Here is a 20,298-nt window from a genome sequence, read left to right as displayed (position 1 = left end):
AGATAGGATGGGCAGAGCAGAGCTTGTTTGGTGAGATTTTCACAGAAAAGAGAAAACACAGAAGGAAATCCTTCCAAGAGTTCCTCCCATAGCAAGGTCACCATCAGACTCAGTGCAGACAGGGCACAGAGCTGAGAAGAGTGTCTGTAACTCGTTCTTAATAACTGAGTCCTAATAACCTTGCAGATCTCTTCTTAGTGTTTAGATATAACCGTATCTGTGAAGTTATTTTTCTGAACATTTGAGAAGACAGAACCTGGATGTATAATCCTGACTAGATTAAGCATAGGTGTCTATGGATACCAGGCTGTTGAGTTTTAAAATTGGTTAACTTGGTACTCCAGGACTTTATAGTTTTTACATGTGTAAAGCCTACATATATGCGTGACACTTGCCTTCAAGCACTCTATACGTAATAGAGAATTCTGAAAAGGGAACGGAGCAAAGACCCAAACTCTCAGGCTCCATAGTCGAACAAACTAGTCCACTGAATGCTGTGACTGTCAATGCCACTCTTCTGGCAACAACAGGAACGCTAGATACAGGGTATGTGAACACGAGAGGGAAGGAGTTGTCTGAAGGAACGTCACCACACTATTTGAAGCACTTTCTTGCTGTCAGTGAAATGTTTTAGGACATAATGTGTCTGGATCCTGTTTCTGAGCTGGAACGCCAACCTAGCTCCCATGGGAAGGTGTTTTTGGCATGTGCTTGCAAAACGGCCCTTCAGCACTGTGGATTTGCTGTTCATTTTAATGGCTCACCTCCCCACCATGCTGAGGTAATTAAAGTGTTCTAAAGCCCCTTCAGAACTTGAAAATAGTTTCTGTTTGCTAGGCAGGTGATAAATCTCATTCAGCGTGACAGAAATGTAATTACACTTTCTTCATGAAAACACCAGGGATACCATTACCTGGATCTCACAAAGCCCAAGGCTTGCAGACCCCCCACAGTTGAAAGGTCAGGAACTAAGAACAAGTTTTTCGTCATATATATGGGGGGCTAACTTAGTTAGATTAAATTGGACTGGAGAAAAATTGGTTTAGGACTTTGGAAAAAGCAACGGTTTTTTCATTTTGTTTGGTTTTTTTCTTTGTTTTGTTTTGTTTTTGTGACCACTGCTCAGAAAAAGCCAAGTCCATTTGGACCCATTAACATCTCACAGAAGATTTAAAAACGAAAATAAGTTTGTGTTTTTGCTCTCTATAGAGCCAACTGTAATCTTAACAAGACTGAAGTAAAAATATGTGACTGGACATCTGGGCGGTGGCTCTGAGAGGAATCCCACAGGAGGAGGGGTTCAGATGGCCTCTCACAGCCATGAGAGTCAGCGCACAGTGGGTCGGTTACAAAGGGAATTAAAGTGCAGACTTCGGCTGGAATCCACTGGCCAGTCTGTCTTTGGCCCTCTGTCTGCCTCAAAGCTGTTCCCACAGAGTGGAGGTTACCCGATCTTCTAGATTTGGGAATCAGTTCAAATTCTAAAGGCTGATGTCAATCAGCCACACAGCTGTTCCTGTGTCCACAATTCATGGGCCAATGAGATACAAACCAGTGTAGGGATTTGGAGACTGATCCAGAGAACCAAGTCTGTTGTACCCTGGACCCACTTACCAATAAATCAGAATTTTCACTGCTCCTTGCTCTAAGCCAAAGGGGATTCCTACAAACCCTGGGGCAATCAAGAACCAGTCCCCGCCTGTTATTTTTCCTAGACTTGATTCTAGGCTGCCATACCACACAACTATTCATCTCAGACAGATCCTTAGTTATGAATCCAAGGCTGAAGATTAACCCCCTGAGGTTTTCTGTGTTGGGATGATGTTGTTCATTTGATCTTGGTACCTTTTAATTTCCTCACTTTAAGAAAAAAAAGAAAAAAACTTCACTAGACATAACGTGTTGACTAAGGTAATAAACTGACATTTCCTTCAAATTCCTTCATATTTTCCAGCAACTCCTTTCCCCTTAGGTCATGTCATTCACTTAAGACTTTGGAAAGAATTTGGGGTCAGAAAATTAGGGTTTAGAATCAACTATGCAAGTCCAAAAGTTATGTGTAATACTGACCCTAATTCACCCGAATTTGATTGCAAGGAATTATACTTCCATGGGGCGTCATGGTAATACTTTTGAATGGGCACTAATGTCTCATGCTGATGGTGCCCAGAGTTGGGGAGGGTGCTGGGGAGGGTGTATCAGGCAGGTCCTAATGGCTGCTAACTTTGCCTCCTGACGTGCTTTCACTTCTGCATGCATGCATGCCTGGTCATTTGCTTTGTTTTGGAGTTTTTTGTTTTGTTTTTTGTCTGTTTTGGTTTCTTTTTCTGACTTGAATTAGACTTTTGTGGGATATTTTTTTGCATGCTATTATCTGGACTTATTTTATACTTTAAACATTGTCTTCTTCCTCTACCTCTGTGTTTTTCTTTTTTGTTGTTATTTCGTTTTTTGTTTTGACTAGGAGACCCCCTCCTGCAGTTCCAGGCCGACCATCCTAACCCCATCACCTAGTCATCTCCTTTTGTTTAACAGCATATCTACCCATGCTATTAAAAAAAAAAAAAAAAAAAACTTCTGTTTGCACCATATGTCACGTGTACATAAAAACTTTTATTTTTGATCTATGTCTTTAATTAAAAAAATAAAGTATTCTATATTTTAAAAATTACATGTGTTCCATTTCTTTTCCTATCGAATAAAGTCTCAAGTTAAAAACAATACACTTATTAGAGCCAGGTAAGGCGAAATTCATTTATCTAGCTTTTTTTTCCGCTAATGAATATTTTAAGACAGGGTTTCAGGCAGCCAAGGCTGGCCTTGAACTCCTGATTCTGTATCCACCCGCAAAGAGCTGAAGTTATCATGTAACACCATACATAGCCCCTGAAATGTAGAGTTTACTATATTAGGAGCTGAAAGGGAAAAATTTACATTACACTGTGATTTCAGATACTCGTTGACAGAGAACGATACTGTACTGAATTAAATAAAAAATTAATGAAATTTCTTTCAACGGAATACAAAGAAAGAGAGAAAGAAAGAAAAGAATTAACATTTAGAATCTAGAAAGTCTGAATCCTTTCAACCTGCCTCCAGAAATCTCATCAAAGTTATTACTGCACCAAAATATTATTTTCCTAAAACTAATATAGGAGATTTTTAAAAAAAATTGAATATTACAGAAGAAACTGTAGGTCTGAAACGCATAAACTCACATATTCTGTTTGGCAAATTTTGGGGTTAAGAAGAAAAATCATGCTGCTTAAAATACATGCGCGACACAGAATGGAAATGTTGGCACCTCGGGCAATTTCTTCAAGATGTCGGTAAAACGCCAAAGAGAGTGGATAAGTAGAAGCTTGAGGGAAGAGGAAACTTTTTAATGCATCAGTCCTTAAAATAATAACAGCATTAAAATTTTAGGCCATAGGTCCTTCTTTTTTACTATTGCCCCCCTCACCCGCAGGAAATTAATACGAGCAGAGCGCTTACTTTTAAAGTGATAGAGTGCATTCGGCCAGTTGTGTGGCAGCTTTGCCAACGGCTTCTTATTTAATTTGTGATTTTCTGTTTTAGAGATGTACTTGGACCGAGTTTGGGTTGAGAAGGAGCTGTCTCTTCTCGGATGAGGGCCCTTGTGAAAACGCCCCATTTCACTCTTTAAAACAGAACACTACACATCAAGAGAGCAAACTAGTCTCCAGGACTCCATGTTCCCTTTACTTCACTAGGGTCCCATTTACATTTGACCCGGGGGAGTCCTGGCGCAGGAAGGCATGGAGACAATCTGGGCAGGACCTCCTTATTCTAAAAAAGAAGACCCCGTATCATTAAAACCATCTTCTCTGGATCACGAAAGCCACTTAAATAAGTTTTAAGAATTAAATTCTCCACTCAAAAATGTAAGCCAGCTTCTCGTGTTTCAAGTCGCATACCCTGGGTTACCTCCCTTCTGCTACATCCAAGGTTGGTTAATGAACAGGGTTACTGGCGAAGATGATGAAGACTGCAAACCAAGGCATTCAGCTGGCTTTCCTGTAACCCAGGGCGACTGAACTGGTGTGAAATACAGACTGTGCTCCTTTTGCCTTTCCCTTACCCTCAGTCATCATTTGACATGCATGTATGTATGTATGTGTAGATTCTCTCATGTGTGCATCTGTATATGAACTCACATAGGCCAGAGGACATCCTAGTATCCCACTCTATCCTTCCCTACCCTATTCCTTTCATTCAGGGTTTCTCACTGAACTTGGAGCTAGGCTGGTGGTCAACAAGGCCCAAGGATCCTCCTGTCTCTGCCCTACACAGCCCTGGGGTTCCATGCACACCTGGCTTTTTACATGGGTGCTCAGATAGGACCTTATGTTCTCATGTTCCTGCAGCAAATAATGTTAGACACTGAACCATCTTTCCAGCCCCTTGAATTTTACAATATCTTTACTAGATAGATCCTTACACCAGCAGGGTTTTATAGCCCTTGGCCAAGCAAAGTGTTGCCAGTGCAAGCAAGAGTTTGCTCCCAGGTGACTTTTTTTCAAGTCCTTGGTATTTTTTTCACTTTGTCTAAAATTTAAATGCACACCTACTTTTACCTGGTACTTAACATAATCTGGACATGTACAATTTGAATTGACCTGGTGAACAAGAAGAAAGTGAAATTCCAACTATATCAAACTGAAATGGCCTTAGTCTCCCGAAGTTTTATAGACAAGAAAAACAGAGGGAGTCTGGTGGGAGGAGAAGAGACTGGAATAGAAGTAAATGCTCCGATGAGACACTGGCCTGTGGTTACTGCATATGGTTTTTATTTCTTTCATAATATACACTTCCTCAACCATCGCTAACTTTCTGTCCTCACCTCTACCTTCACACTCCGCGTGTGACAGAGGAGAAAAGGTAGTACCACAGTCTTCAAGATGGACTGTAACTCAGGATGGTCAAGAGGAGTCAGTGCTTCTTTTAAAAGCCACCATATTCCCTACATAGCCATCTCTATGTATCAGATGTCTCTGGGATTCATAATAGTATCTTAGTCAGCAGGAGTACCAGAGAAGTACCAGAACCAGAAGCAGCTTGTAAAATAACCAAATAAGCAGTTATCGCATATTGTTATGATAAGAAAAAAAGCTTGGTCATCTTCCTGGGGGAAAGCATTAAGGACTCAAGTGCTGATGCAGCTAGCTGAGATCTTGACAGCATTAATCCATTTGCTCCAACCATGACCTAATGTTCCAGAAGGTAGCAATTGTGATGTCTGACAAAGAGACAATGGAATGCGTCCCGGCCAATCAAAACCCAAAGTGCTCCTTCCTAATAGAATACATGCTGCAAGATTCTGAATCATTCAAGTGTCGGAGACAGGCATCCTGGTACTGAAAGCATGGGGGGCTCTCCCACCTGCTTCGGTGTCTAACCAAGAGGTACCGCTGCAGTCTCCTCTTGACAGCACAGAGAGGTGTCTGTGCTCTCCAGTTCCTTGCTCAAAAAGCCGAGAACGCCTGAGAGATGGAGAAGAGAGAGCTAAAGGTAGGAATAATTAGACCTTCTAAGAGCAATAGCTCTCCTGAAGCTTCACCACTAAATAAATGTATGTCAACCTCAGGAAACATAAGTGCAAACAGGATTTCAGTCCAAGCTTGGGTGAACCCATCGCTCTGGGCCCGAGTAGAGGTAAGAGATCATTATCCTATGCCAAAGCGTGTTAATGTGTCTATACTGCTAATGGTACGTAGGTGCTTCATAAGATACACTTTCTCAACTAACTCATTAACTCTTCATTCCAACCTTCATCTTCCAATGTGGAGGGCAGGAGACAAAGAGAAGGAGGGACAGGGAACAACATACGTCCCTCCATGGCATGTCCCATGATTCTCTCCCCTACTCTTCATCACCTTCTAATAAGGCCATCAATTATGAACCTGTCTAGGATTAGCCCAGCTGACATCCAGGCACAGGATTCCCACATGAGCCTGTAGGGACACTTCCTGTTCAAACCATAACTATGAGGAAAGCACTGCTGTGAATGTACAGGCTAAGACATTTTAATGAGTGTGATAGACGCCAAGGCTCCATCTTATAACTCAACAAACAAGGACGATATAAATAAGGATGGATGCTTGCCCAACTATAAATCCATTTCTGTCTTTAGATGAACCACGCAGGGAGTTAAGATTGCTAAAAACGGAGGCCAGTAGAGATGCTATATAAACATGATCACCACACTTCCAATCCTCACAGCCCACATGAAAAAGATCCAGAAGCCCAACACAATGGAAGCAGTAACAATCCCTCTGGGGCTTGCAGGCCAGCTGGTACAGCCAACGTGTAAACCCTAGATCAGTGAGAAACCTGCTTTAAAAAGTTAGAGCCAACAGGCAGCCGTGGCACATAGCTTTAATCCTGGTGCTCGGGAAGCAGAGAGGCAAGGGAATCTCTGAGTTCAAGGCCAGCCAGGTCTACAGAGCAAGTTTCAGGACAGCCAGGGATAGACAGAGAAACCCTGTCTCAATCGTCGTCGTCGTCGTCGTCGTCGTCATCATCATCATCATCATGAGAAAAAGACAGCCTACATTGAGCCTTGGCTTCTACGTGTACATGCAGCATACACACATACAAAGCTGACTGAAAAGAAAAACAACTCTGCACTCTCCATATTTTAACTGGAGTCCGTGTGTGAAGAAACCACAGTGAACTTAGACCACTGCGCCATGAAATGCCCCCCACATTGGAAGGGCACAGCCAGCTGCCTTCACACCATACGATCTACCTGCTATCCTCATGGACGCTGTGGCCTAAGACTGCAAGCCACCATTCCGTTACAATATCATCAACGCCTTAAGATCAAACAAAAGCTAGGGCAATCAACAGGTGGCAGGCTGCAGGTGAGGTAAATCTATGCACTGCCACTTCCCTTACTGCTTTTAATCAAATTTCATGGTGCTTTATATCAGGTCCAGTTTTCAGCTCCAATAGCAACTTCATTGAAACCCATGCCTTTCAGTCATGACCAATTGCAAGTCAGTCATCATCCTGCCCTTGAAACGTGAAAGTCACCAAGAAGATGCTGGGGAGGGTCTGCGTGCACAGTTTAAAACGTCCCCTTTCAAACTGCCCCACACCTACTGAAAGTTGATCCTTCAGGCTGTTTGGCTCGGAATTTTCTTCTCCTGCGTGAACTCGGTAGAAAGCAACAGAGAGCAAGTTCGAGCCAAGAGACAGTTTCTTCTGTCTGCCTTTTTCTCTTTTAAACATAAAAAGAGTATTTTAAGCTACGTACACAAAGGCTGCCTGAGGCCTCAAGGAGCTGTTTATTTGGTAATTTTAAAAGAGTGGGAGGCCCACAGAGTTCTCACTTACCAGAGTCCAAATGTGACTTGGGCCGAGAACGAGGCCACAGGCCACCCCAGGGCGGTGAGCAGCTAACCAGCTTGGGAAAGCAGAAGCAGCTTTTAAGTGGCCCCAAGAGAAGATGTCTTTTTTTTTTTTTTTTTCAGCCCTGGGGAAATCAGGACCAGTGTGGGCAAAGAAAACCTCAGGGCAGAAAAACCTCAGGATGCTCAGTGAAGCAAAGCGTCCACTGCTCTTCTAAGGTCCCCTTCCTTTCTTACCTCTCCACAGTGGGCTGAGAGCGCAGAGCCAGGCCTGGGGAGGGGGCTGTACACATGCTGGGCAGTCGGGAAACAGCTGCTTCGCAGCTCTAGCTCTCCCTCACTTCACACACAAATGCGCGTGGGAGGAAAGGGCGCTCTCACGTGATTGGTAACTGCTGCTGTTTCCCAATGTAAACCAACATTGATGACACCTGGGAGTTGAGGTCGCTAAGAGCCAAAAGTACTGGCCTGGCCTAAGCACATCCGAGCAGACTTTTTGCTGGTTCCAATGTGCCACTCCCTGCCGCGAAGCTCGCCGGTGCCCTCCCAGTGGTCGAAGGAATGTGTTTCCTCAGGCCCTGTGGTCCATCAAACCTTGCCTTTCAGCTAAGCTCTGTTCTCTTGCCAGAACCGAGGTTTCTAAAACTTTCAGAAACACTGACTGCTGCTGGGTTTTTCACAGTCCTTAAGAAGTCTTGGTGATTATCCCCAAAGGGCTCTAGTCAAAAATACATCTCACCCAGAAAACGAGCCGGCGAGTCCTATTAGTGAACCAGCATAGCATCTCCTTAATACAACCTGACACTTGACCTGCTTCAGTATGAAGAGAAGGCCCCAGAACCCAGCCCTACCCCAGCACTCCTAGCACACTGTCATGACTTTTTTTTTTTTTTTTCGGAGCTGGGGACCGAACCCAGGGCCTTGCGGTTGCTAGGCAAGCGCCCTACCACTGAGCTAAATCCCCAACCCCCTAGCACACTGTCTACTGGAGCTAACTGATATTTCTATCAGTTGCTGTTACTCCAGTTGCTATCAGCCATCTCAGACCTCGCAGTCACCTAGGTCACCATGCACTGTAACCTCCTCAGGCTTCCGTACACTTTTTGTCCCATGAGTCTCAAAGGTAATCCACCCCCATCCTGCCTCTCATTTCTATTGCGCATGGACCTTCACCCTACCTCAGCCACTCATCCCCTAGTTTTGACCTTGTGTGCCCATGGGCTTACACTTCTCACTCCTAGCTACGTAGTGTTACTTCCTGGATCTCAATCTGACTTTTTCTTCCACCCTGCAGCCTCTATCCCTCACCCTACCCTGAGCTTCATTTGACTAATTACCACTCTGGATAAAACCAGCTCTTTACCTACTTCGTACCACGAAAGATGTAAACAAGGGCATAGAGTGGAAGCTGACTTTATTTTAAATCCCTCGCCACCATACTGAAAGGACTTAACTGTTCTATTGCTGTGACTAAACACGATGACCAAAGCAGCTTATAAAAGAAAGTATCTCACTGGGCTCTTGCTTACAGTTTCAGAGGGTTCGTCCAGGATCATCACGAGGGTAAAACATGGTAGCAGGCTGGCAGGGAGGGCTCTGTCTGAGGGATTCAGTCACAGGCAGGAAGCAGGAAGCAGGAGAAGACTGACTGGGTGGGCACGAAAGGAGCTTTAGAAACCCCACCCCCCAGTGCACACCTCCTCCAATGAGGGCACACCTCTTAATCCTTCCTAAACCCTCAGCAAATGAAACAACCCAGTCGAACATATGACCCTATGGGGGGGGCCATGCTCTCTCAGTCCACTTCCGGAGCACTCAGCGCACCAGTAGAACTGGTGCAGTCTGTCCTCCCAATAGGCTCGGCTGCCCCAGTGCGCTCTGCTCCTTCACCCTCGCTCATAACTCTCACCTGAGTCCTTCTCACCTGACTCTCTAAAAAAAGGAAGCAGCTGGGAAAGAATTTCCTCGCTTCAGCTTCTGTGTCCAACAGGTGTGTCCATGTACCTTCCCTTCCCACTTGATAGCGACGGGTTTGGTTATCATATCCCATCTCCTCTTGCCTACTCAAGAATACTACTCTGGTAGCTGCTCCCGGTCAAGGAGCCACCCCACCTGCCAGCATTGTTGTGTTTGCTTAACTTAGCCCTCCTTTACCGTACCAGGCCTTGGCTGTCCTTTGAAGCAAAACTTCCAGTAAACTCCGCTGCTACACCCTCTTTCCCATTTCCAAGCCACATAAGCTGTTACTCCATCCACCCCGCTACTACTCTTTTCAAATGCGTGACCTCCTCCCATGCCAGTCCAATAGTCTGCTCTCCCTCCTTAGAATCTGGGAGCTGGTCACCCTTTCCCACTGCAGCCACGTTCTGCCCTTGATTTCTAAGGCACGCATCCTTCTTGGTTTTCCTCTTGCCTCCCTGGTTTTGTCATCGGAAATGCCGCCATCCACATTTCACGGCTCGAGTTGCCTTCTCTTGATATCCATCGCCTGTCTCCTCCTGCCGAACTGTACTAGGTTAAGGATCTTCAAGCTCTTTCATTTATAGATGTACGCCAGGCACAAATAACAATACCTGTCATGTAGTAAGTGCACAAAGAACATTTGTTGACCAAATAAACTCCTAAGGCAAGCATCATAAAATACTAATTGTTGGGCTCTTAAATTAAATATCTTATTAGATGTTGAGGGAAGGGAATATAGGATACAAGGGATGGTGGGGGGTTTGAAGCATCTGAAGCAGCCATCTGCTAGTCAGCCTTTAGCCCTTGAAGCAACTCAGCTGTCAGAAAGGCAGAGTGTTGGCCTGACCTGTCAACATTGCCTCAGAAAATTGCCTGCCTCCACTCTGCTCCATTTCCTAAATTGTGAGCTGGAAACAGCCTCCCTTACAGGGCTGTTATAATATATACTCGAAATGTATAGCATAGCGACTGGAACACACAACACACTGTGTGTGTCTAAGATGGGGACATTGTTATTAAACAAGCCCCCGTTCACAATTTGCTTCCTGAGTTTATGGAGACCTCAGATTTCTTTCTTGATTTCACAAGTCAGTAAGAATTTCAACTCACAAATGCTGCTGCAAAAAGGAATACCTGTAACTTCCACAAGAGGGCACTGTGGCCCAGGCCTACTTGAAGGGTTTGAAATACTGCATAATTGTGTGACTGATGCCCTCTGCTGACCTGTTTACTTTTTCGTGTCCTTGGGCCTTTCTTTGGCTTGGAAGATGTGATGGTGTCATGTGCATCCTCATACATGCTCAGCATGAACTCTAAAACCCAGAGCTGTCAAAAGCTTTCTGAGACGTTCACAGTACTTATGAACTCCTCCAAAGCAGCAGACACAAACACACTTTCCACCAGGAGCCCTCATGATGCTGAAAACATACCTGTGTCTTCTAGCTCTCTGTGTGGTGTAACTCGACTGCAGTACAGCACAAGATTAGCAGCCTTTTGTCACCCCTGCAGCCCTGTCCTTCTCTGATACTCTCTACCACAATGCCAAGGCCTGACACCTATGTTACTTAAGTTTTCCGTGGCTGGAAGAAAAAAAGAAATCCCCTGCGAAGATCAAGCTGAAGGAGGAATGACTTCCCTTGGACTCGGTTTCAGAGGGCGTAGCCGGTGGCTAGATGGCTCATTCGCATGGGTGAAGCAGTACGCCGTGCCAGGGAGCCCATGGAGAAACAACGCTGCTCATTTCAAGTCGCTGGGAAACACCATCAAGCCCAACAGGCCTTCAAAGGCATACTCTCAGAGACTCATATTCCTTCCACACCGTTAGTTCCCCAAAGGTTCTAGCACTGCCCAGTAGGATCAGGCACTTGGCATGTGACCTTTGACTGACAGATAAGATCCAAACTATACCAGCTACCAGTTCCACTAGGGCCAGGTAGGCAAAAATGCTTCCTCCTCTTCCCCCTCCTCCTCCTCCTCTTCTTCCTCTTCCTCTTGTCCCTCTTCTTCCTCCTCTTCCTCCTCCCCCCTTCTTCTTCCTCCTCCCTCTTCCTCCTCCCCTCCTCCTCCACTCCTCCTCCCCTCCCCTTTCCCCCCTCCCTCTCTCCCTTTCCTCCTGTCTTTGCTCTCTTCCACTTGCACCACCCCTCTCCAGCCTTCCCTGTAACTTAGGACAAATGACAAGCACCGCTAAGAAGAGACGTGAAAAGGCAGAAGGGTGGTGGCTCATTATGTAAACAAGTACTTGACACGTTGAGATACAATCACAATACTATTGGACTCTTTGCCCTGGTCTTTCCTTCCCATTACAGTATTTACTTTAGAAATCTAAGTTGTTAATACACCCACACCATTTCAGTGTGCTTTAAAGTTGAGAGTGGCTAGAGAGCTGCATTTAAGTGATAAAAGGTGGCCCCTGCTGGACCAGGTCAGATGAATCTTTTTCTCCTTGTGAATTCCGATCGTCACAAGCCAATGAGGCATAGGTGAGTCTTGTCTTCCTAATCGCAACAGATAAGGGCTCAGAATTTCTCAGTATTATAAAACAAAGCATGACTTTTGGTTTCATTCTCCCTAAACCTTTTTAGAATCCATTTACATTGCTGGCCTATGAGATTTTCCTGGAAAGAAATGCAAAAATTCCACTAAATTTATATTTTCATTTGGTCTAAACTCACACTGGTGCTACTTCAGCATCCATCTACTGTAAGACATCATCTAATGAACAAATGGACATTTGCTTTTACCCTCTGACTTTTTATTTCAGAGTTTGAGAAATGTTTGGCAATTCCTCTACTAGTGAACTATATTGCCCTACCTTGGTAATGTATAGGCCATGGCCACGTGTCCTATGGGTCTTCCTCCTGGGCTGAGTTCTAGTCCTTAGTCCATTTTGTAGAAGGCTGCCTCCTGTCCCTTTGATTTCTATCATTTGGGTTATTCAATTTGTCACTGTGTCACCTATTTTTAATTCCTCTGTTGCCTAGTTGTGAGGTCACTAAACTGTAAAAAGCAAACAAACAAACAAAACAAAACAGCGTCAAATACAACATCCTGCTCCATTACCCTTAGACTTTTGAGCCATCAGGCTCAGAGCACAGCATGCGGAACTCAGCCTCAGCCCAAATGTAAACCATTGATACTATCTGAGCCACGCCCTGTACTCACTAGCTAATTCATGCAGAGTTAATAAACGCACAAGTCCACTCACGCTAGAATAGCTGCAGCTATCCTGGTTTCCTACTTCCTCTTCTCTCTCTCTCCCCCACTGGTCCTCAGCCCCCCTAATGCTGAGACGCTTTAATACACGTCCTCCTCAGTTTGTGGTGATCCGCCAACCACAAAATCATTGTGTCGATACTTCATGGCTGTAAATTTGCTACTGTTATGAATCAGAATGTAAATACCCGATATCTGATGTATGACACCTGGGAAAAGGTCATTCGGCACCCAAGGGGTCATGGCCCACAGGTTGAGAACCACTGCTCTACATAAAGATAGCAAATTCCCCGGAAATCACCATCCATCCACTTGTTCCTCTGACCACAGCCAGACTCTCCATCCAGACCTTCCTCTTTCTCCAGTATTATCATAAGCAATCTCCATGCTCGGCCTCAAAACTACAGCCTTCTTTAGACTTCACTTGTACATAAGGTTCTGTAGTATTAATACACAGTGTCTTAGCTTATCTCTTTAAAGTCCCTGAGTTTGCACCACTGAAGGCAGGGTCCTGTAACAAAAAGGACTCAGCTCTCAGCGACCTATACTCCATTTGTCCCTTGCTTCTATTCATCACCAGGATGTAATGGGTCCCTTTGGAACACACAGCGCCATCCACTCTGGATCCTGCTTTTGGTACCCTTCCCCCCTACAGCTCCCTTAGTATCCAAACACACTGCTGTACTTTGCCCCCTTAAATTCAAGTGCGTCTTACAACTCCCCATCCCCCATCACTTCCACACTAACCTTGTAGACTCACAAATACGATTGAGTACTGAGTGCCTCCAGATACCAGTGATAGAAAAGAGCCGGAGAAAACAGCAGTCATATTCACTCACCCCACCGTTGTTTAAAGTGGTTCAACCTTTTGGAACATCCAGCTCACTGGCATGAGTTTCCTAGAGTCGACAACTGGAAACCCATTCAGATCGGGCAACGTATTAAAATATGAAAAAATAAAGGCAAATCTCACAGCCTTTTTACACTCCCTGTTACAACCAACTGTTATCCGTTGATGTGCATGACAGAATAACTCATGCCACACGAAGTGCCCTTGGGTTTGAGAAAGCAGGGTAAGTGATCTTGGGGGACAATAACCCACTTTTTTATCATGAAACAATCTTCATCAATAACAGTAAACATAAAAAAAATTGCCATTAGCTCAAAATCCTAGTCAAGGCATTGTGAGAAACCAGAAAGATAAAAAGCATTACTTCATAGTATGCTACCCCTTGATACTTAGAATTGGAAATTACAACAAGCAGGGAACAGTATCACTTTCGCAGATGTAACCAGCTACTAGGGGGAAATAACTCATCCATTTGTACCTTTGACCTCTTCAAATTTAACCCACATCCCAATTACTATGACAAATCCAATGTTCCTTATCCAATACCCTTAGGACCAAAACCATTTTTTTATTTGAAATTTTTACGTAAAGGGTTAGCTCTAGAATAGGATCCATCCAAATACAAGGTTTACTTATTTCACATACACTTTATACACAGCATTAAGACAATTTTATATTTCTTAAATAAGTTTGCACATGAAGATTTCATGGCGTAGAACGTGGAACTTTCACCAGGCATAGCATTGGTGCTCAAAATTTTTCGGAGCAGACTCTGTAGCATTTCGGATTTTGAAGTTTTGCGTTTAAGACGCTCAGCACCAACATTGTACACAGCTCATCTGCTGCAACGATTCTTCAATACTAGAGGTGAGGGCTGGAGAGATGGCTCAGTGGTTAAGAGCACTGACTGCTCTTCCAGAGGTCCTGAGTTCAAATCCCAGCAACCACATGGTGGCTCACAACCATCTGTAATGGGATCTGATGCCCTCTTCGGGTGTGTCTGAAGACAGCTACAGTGTACTTATATATAATAAATAAATCTTTAACAAAAAATACTAGGGGTTGGGGATTTAGCTCAGTGGTAGAGCACTTGCCTAGCAAGCACAAGGCCCTGGGTTCAGTCCCCAGCTCCAAAAAAAAGAAAAAAGAAGAAAAAAATACTAGAGGGGAAAGCTGAGAACTGCACAATGAGGGAATTCAAGACGTCACAACCTGTCCCATCTTTAGACAAGCCGGATTGCCCCTTACCAGCAACAGAGCCCGATTACTGGATCAATAGAGAGCCGACAATGACTCAAGCTCCCACTCTTTGTGTTCCTCCCCCAGATCTCTGTGACTAAATCCCCGTCACTTTCTGTCTTTGCGCTTGGACTGTATCACATGTAGTCACGTCTTGCCTGCAAATGTGGCTGGCAAGCTGGATTAAAGTTGAGGCCATTTACAAAGTTTATTCATATTAAGAAGAATCAGAGTCACAGCTACTGTGATACTTTCTCTGAAATGCCACAGGTATGGATCTCAAACTGAGTAGAAACAATCATTTTCAGAGTGACATTTTGGACAGCTGACCTCACTGAGCACACTCGCTTGCTCCATAGTTTCCCACACTTGCTCGTATTGCCTCTCTGGTTCTCAAAGGCTATCCTCCAAGAGTAAATCAAATGTCACCTCTGGTTTCCTAATTGCTTGAGATGAACTCTCCCTCCAGCCTCTTTCAATATCTCTCAACGTTTTGTTTCTATGACATATAACTCTCCTTGAGTACCACTTCTGTAGTATCGGACAACAAACTGGATGCCACCATCTGAGATCCTCAAATTCAGGCTCTAGATATATAAAGGTGTTCCTTAGTACACAGATAAAAGGCTAAACAACTGATTGCACACATGTGCGTGTCACACGCACACGCACTCACACACACACACAAACACACACACACACACACACACACACACACACACACACGCCTTCATATTACCTTTGTCTTATGCTCTCATAAAAATCATGAGACAGGGCCAGTGTGGTGGCTCAACTGGTAAAGGCTTGTTGTCAAAGCCTGAGTTTGATGGGTGGGCATATATACTGAACATAGACCACCCTCTCTCTCATGCACACATACATAAGGGTTGTGGTTTTTTTTTTTTAAATAAGAGACGATGCAATAGATGTTACTCTTTTAATAAGCAGAACCCACATCACATCATTGTTAGAGGGAATAAAGGACAATAATTCATAACAGCACCAGAAAGCTTTTTAAGTCACAAGGTAAACTGAAGGGCAAACACCTTCCCCTAAACCCTTGGTTAAACTCTTCTGATCTCAGCTCTACCACCCAGATCAGCCTGCTGCTTTGAGAGTGGAACCCTGCCTTTAAATGTTACACTGGTTAGGTTCTAAGTCTTTTAACTTTTCTTAATAATGAAATGCAGGTCCCTAGGTTAGCTAAGGAACCTGGACAAGTCTTCCTTGATTTCTGCCTCATCCCAAGGCCCATGAATATTTTCCTTAAAAAGCTGCAGGTGAATGAGATAGTAAGGGCAGAGACAGGAAATGGAAAACAGCAGAAGAGCAAAGAGTATGGCTCCCACACCACTAATGGACAAAAGACCTCCAAAAGCTGAAAAGGCAAAAAGCAGGGTGACCCCGACATAGCTTCTTGGGGTATACGCCTTCAGTTTCTTCTGTAACATGGGCCACAGTGCAAAGATCTGGATGGCAAATGTCACCATGATGAAGGCATGTAGTGACCGGGGGAGGCGTGAGGCCAGGCAAACAGAAGCAAAGATGGCCATATTCAAGGACAGTGTGCTAGATACAATAGCAGCATTGGCACCGTAATCAAAGAAGATGAGATGGCCTAACAGCATAAAAACGGACATGGCGTAGATGGTGTCCGTACTGACGGACTCTGTCAGGGTCTTTAGCACTGGTGAGAAACCGTACGTGAAAGTAATGAAGACCAGAGTACTCTTCAGGTCGGCCCACCGGGTCCGCCCACTCTTCTTCCGTCCATCACCTCCATCAATAAGATCAAATAACACATACCCAACCAAGGACGATGCCAGTCCAGTCCCAAAAAGCCACTGGGGAGCCAGAAGACCCTCGTCCATGTACCACCAAATGACTACAAAGACACAGACACTGCACAGCTGTTGTATCACCACACTGGACTCAAATACCACAGCCCAGTATTGGTATTTCCGGGCATAGATGTTTTTCCGGAGCTCCTCCAGGAACCTTTGGTCAACATAGTTATCAGGGAATGGCTGCCGCTCATATAAAACCTTCTGCCACTTGACTTCGGAGGTGTCCGCTACATGTTGAGCACACATTATCTCATCCTTTCCTGAAATCCAGGCGGGCTCAATCTCCCTCAAAGATGCCCACAGGATTCTAGTTCTTGATAAAGTTGTAGATTAAGACCTCTCAGAAATGCCACGCTGATAGCATACAGAACTTTCCTTGTTTACAAAGTCTTCGGGCCAGGCTAAGCCTGCAATAGATGAGTTTGTTCCGTGAATCAGGACAACGCAACTAAATTCCTAGAAAAAGAGAGAACTGTAAATATATCAAAGCTGGGGATGTCATGGTAGGCATCAGTTACAATCAAAACGACTCTGCTTATTGAAAGCCTAAATAAATTCTGTCTAGTGACATAACGAGGCACCAAACCGTCACATTTTAAATTAGAATCTTAATCATTGATATCTGCATAGCATCACTGACTCAGAATGTTAAATGTCTTATTACCTTCTTTAATTGTCACAGCCTTACAAGTTAATACCAGTCCCACTTGACCTAATAAGACATCTGGGTTTAAAAACAGTAGAGTATTTAGGTCTCAGGGTAACAGAGTGGACCCAGACCTCCAACAAAAGTCTGGTGTCAAAAAGTCTGTGCTTCTGGTCATCCTTCGCTAAGCCAGTCTTAACTTGGGCATTCATATACCCTAAGGTGTATGAACATATTTTTGCATGATTATATTTGCAACTTATGCAAATTTATAGAAACAGAATCCATAGCTGTTACCAAGGTTCCCAAAGGCATCTGAATAAGTTATTAGTCTCATGACAACAGTAATCTGCACAAAACAGAAGGGTATGATCTCTACAGTTTTAGCCCAAACCAAGAACTCAATTCTTCTTTGTTCATTAGCTGAGCTCACCATCCTTTAAAGTGATATATCATCCTAATTAACTGAAACAGCAAAACTCTAGTGCAAGATCAAGAAAACAACCATCCCATTTTAGAATGGGAAAGTCAGAGTCAGAAACAAAAAAGTCATTCAGCAAATTTGAGAAAGAACTTCCTGCCGGACCTTCTTTATTTCATAAGAGGCCAGGATAGACCTTTACTTTAAAAGCCGGACACCCTGGGATCGGCCTTCATGCACTGGGACCTCTGGATCAGAAAGACCCGCGGTACGGAGCAGGGAAGGGTCTTAGACAACCACTCACCAAGCCGGCCTGCCCTGCCCGCCGCCGCCCCTCTCCCAGCCTTGGCTCAGCCGGAAAGGCCCGAAGCGAAGGACGCCGGAACCCACCTGCCCCAGCTCTTTAGGGGGTGTACGACCGAGAAGAGCAGCAGCCCTGCTACTTCTACATCCGGGACGCGGGGTTGGAGGGGACTACTGTGGAGGAGCACTTCCGGATTCGCACCACTGGGCGGCCAAAGCGTCCCTCCTGAGACACCGCACCGCGAGGTCGCTGCTGCCCTCTACTGGTTGCTCCTCCTGGAAATCTGCTTATAGTGGAATGCTCTTAGCCTAGGAGGCAAATCCCTCAGTGGGAAGCTGGAAAAGGGAGGAGTCGTGGGGCTGGTAGAAGAGTGCTAATAGTAAGGTGGTTGAGCATGTGTTGTCAGGCTCTCAGCCAAGGGACTCTCTAACGCATTCAAGCCCTCCTCCTATAAGTGCCAAACCAGGCTTCTGGTATGCACCAGAAGGAGAGAGAAAAAAATTCCCAGATCTCACATAGCGTTCTGTGCATTGATTTCCACAAAGACGATGTGGTCATTAGTTTGTATTTGTCCAAAGTCAGGCGGCTAGTTGATGATTGCAAGTAGATCAAAAATATCCAAATGCGGATGGCACCAAAGCTGGATTCTTTCCTAGACTTGGCCACCTAAAAGGGATGAGGGTGGAGGACCTGTGGGACAAGAGATTGCTGATTTTCAACTGGGGTCACAGAAGTATCCCAGGATTTATAAATAGATGGAAGCTCAAAGAACGAAAAGCATAGAGAATATTAAATAGAGTGGACACAAAGGCAGAAAGCACAAGCCCATTTATTAATATTCACACTATTTGGGTTTTGAATTTTGCATCTGTAAAAGAGAGAAGGCACTTACTTGTTCTTGGCCACTGTGTGGAATGGCTGAAGGACTCACGTGTAAAAATGTTTTATCGATTGCTGTGTCTGTCATTGCTATTAGCTTAGTTTGGTCATTGTAATACCAGCACTAGTCAAGTGTTATAACTCTTTTAATACTTTGCTTTTAATTATATCTACACATGTGTAGGTATGTGCTCCTAATTACAGGAGCCTATGGAGGCCAGAAGAGGGTGCTGGATTCCCTGATGCTATAGTCATAGGCAGCCATGAGCTGATATGTGGGTGCTGTGAACTAAACGTGGGCTTTTCTCGAAGAGGAAGGAGTGCTTTTAACCACTAAGGCATCTCTCTGGCCCTCTGACTCCCTTTAAGATTTATTTTTCATAAGTGTGTGTGATGAACTCTGTAAAATGATCTCTCTCCATTTCTCTTTTAGACTTTTGTTCCAAAATTTGACAAGATTCCTTGGCTTAGTGAGGCCAGCGTGGTAAACAAGCCGTTAATACTCAGCATCCCTAGAAGGTAATTTCCCAGCTTCCGAGGAGGAAATGTGTGAGAAGGAGCTCAGTGGCTGTGCTCTTAAAGGGGAGAGGCGCATGTGACCTGTTGAGAAACCAAGTTGAGTGCCCAAAAAAGAAGAAATTCCCTGGATTTCTCAGACTAAAGTTCTGCTGTGTAAGGCCTCGCTAGAATGAGAGCCTGCATGACCTTCGTCTCTGCGTGCATTATCACTCAAAACACATCCGCAGCTCACCTCCCCTGCTTTAGTTTCTAGTCTTCAAATTTTAGCTGTCAAAAGTCTAGACCTATAACATGCCATCTTCAGAGTGGCAGTTGCTGTATTTCACGTGGGGCCTCCTCAGGTTTCATGGGTCCCTCCCTCCTCACAAAGCCAACAGAGAAAATATTTCTGTTTTTGAAAACTGAGTGTTTATATGTAGGGGCATTTCAGCTTCCCCTTAAGATAATTGTGTTCTTCATTCAACACCCCCCTTAGTAATTCAATTGTCCCTGGGTGTGGTGATAAGACTTCTCTAGGGGAAAAGATAGGTTGTGAGATGATAGGGGGAAGTAAGGAATCAGGCAAGCCAGGAAGGTACAGAGACCATTCCACAGGCTTGTCATAGACTGGCAATGGTTGCTAGAAAAAGCACACTCTTGAAGAGTTTCTTTTCCTGTTGGTAATGGTCCTGCATCCTTAGGTCTGTGAGCAAATGACTACATAGGGATCTCCATACCTCAATAACACACGTTTGTCCTGTCTGCACTTTAAAACAGTTCTCAAAAAGCTGGTAGATGATTTTGTGTATTTTCAAAGCAAACATTTGAGTGCCTGTTGTTCGTGTGTGTGTGTGTGTGTGTGTGTGTGTGTGTGTGTGTGTGTGTGTGTGTGTGTGTATCTGGCATGAGCAATAAACTCAGAGGTTTGCTTAGGAAGTAACAAAGTAATAAACCCATTAAGAGTTGATAGTACCTTAAGAATCATCGCGAGTAATGATAACTTAGCATCTTTTTAAATTCGGCTTAGGTCATAAGCTCACATGCTGGTGGCAGTCAGATG

The 20,298-nt window shown here is 44.4% G+C and overlaps 3 protein-coding genes across 12 annotated transcripts in view; 2 read left to right on the top strand and 1 right to left on the bottom strand.

Moving 5' to 3' along the window:
- The window catches only part of Dnm3 (dynamin 3), a 478,966-nt gene extending 476,360 nt beyond the window's left edge, over positions 1 to 2,606 (top strand). Inside the window, exon 21 of one of the 2 annotated variants that reach the window (XM_063272014.1) lies at positions 2,465 to 2,606. In XM_063272014.1, coding sequence (XP_063128084.1) covers positions 2,465 to 2,501 — 37 coding nt within the window. In that variant the 3' untranslated portion in view covers positions 2,502 to 2,606. The remainder of the gene's footprint in view (positions 1 to 2,464) is intronic. The other variant, XM_063272015.1, reaches the window with a different exon arrangement.
- A 2,720-nt stretch (positions 2,607 to 5,326) lies between these two features.
- Positions 5,327 to 20,298, top strand: part of C13h1orf105 (similar to human chromosome 1 open reading frame 105) — a 43,066-nt gene continuing 28,094 nt past the window's right edge. Inside the window, exons 1-3 of one of the 6 annotated variants that reach the window (XM_063272488.1) lie at positions 5,333 to 5,532; positions 14,731 to 14,913; positions 19,174 to 19,259. In XM_063272488.1, the coding sequence (XP_063128558.1) occupies positions 14,905 to 14,913; positions 19,174 to 19,259 (95 nt within the window). In that variant the 5' untranslated portion in view covers positions 5,333 to 5,532; positions 14,731 to 14,904. Of the gene's footprint in view, positions 5,533 to 5,613; positions 5,677 to 14,730; positions 14,914 to 18,015; positions 18,107 to 19,173; positions 19,260 to 20,298 lie in introns of those variants that run through there. The other 5 variants (XM_063272489.1, NM_001014130.1, XM_063272487.1 and 2 more) reach the window with 5 other exon arrangements.
- Pigc (phosphatidylinositol glycan anchor biosynthesis, class C) lies at positions 15,567 to 18,093 on the bottom strand. 4 transcript variants are annotated; one of them, XM_006250182.4, is made up of 2 exons: positions 17,862 to 18,093; positions 15,567 to 16,946 (listed from the first exon to the last, which is right to left on the bottom strand). In XM_006250182.4, the coding sequence occupies exon 2, from the start codon at positions 16,734 to 16,736 to the stop codon at positions 15,843 to 15,845; it is 894 nt and encodes a 297-aa protein (XP_006250244.1). In that variant the 5' UTR covers positions 16,737 to 16,946; positions 17,862 to 18,093; the 3' UTR covers positions 15,567 to 15,842. The 4 variants fall into 4 exon arrangements, with proteins under 4 accessions (XP_006250244.1, XP_006250245.1, XP_008767887.1 ...); XM_006250183.4 differs by having other exon boundaries at positions 17,948 to 18,086; XM_008769665.4 differs by having other exon boundaries at positions 17,723 to 17,932.

Source organism: Rattus norvegicus, chromosome 13, assembly GCF_036323735.1.
Source record: "Rattus norvegicus strain BN/NHsdMcwi chromosome 13, GRCr8, whole genome shotgun sequence".
In the NCBI taxonomy this organism is placed as follows: domain Eukaryota; kingdom Metazoa; phylum Chordata; class Mammalia; order Rodentia; family Muridae; genus Rattus; species Rattus norvegicus.
The sequence above is the reverse complement of the archived record's forward strand: the minus strand, read 5'-3'. Positions and strand labels throughout refer to the sequence as shown.

Bases quoted from the DNA above. Each gene is read 5' to 3' on its own strand.
- Pigc (XM_006250182.4), bottom strand. From the start codon at position 16,736: ATGTGTGCTCAACATGTAGCGGACACCTCCGAAGTCAAGTGGCAGAAG.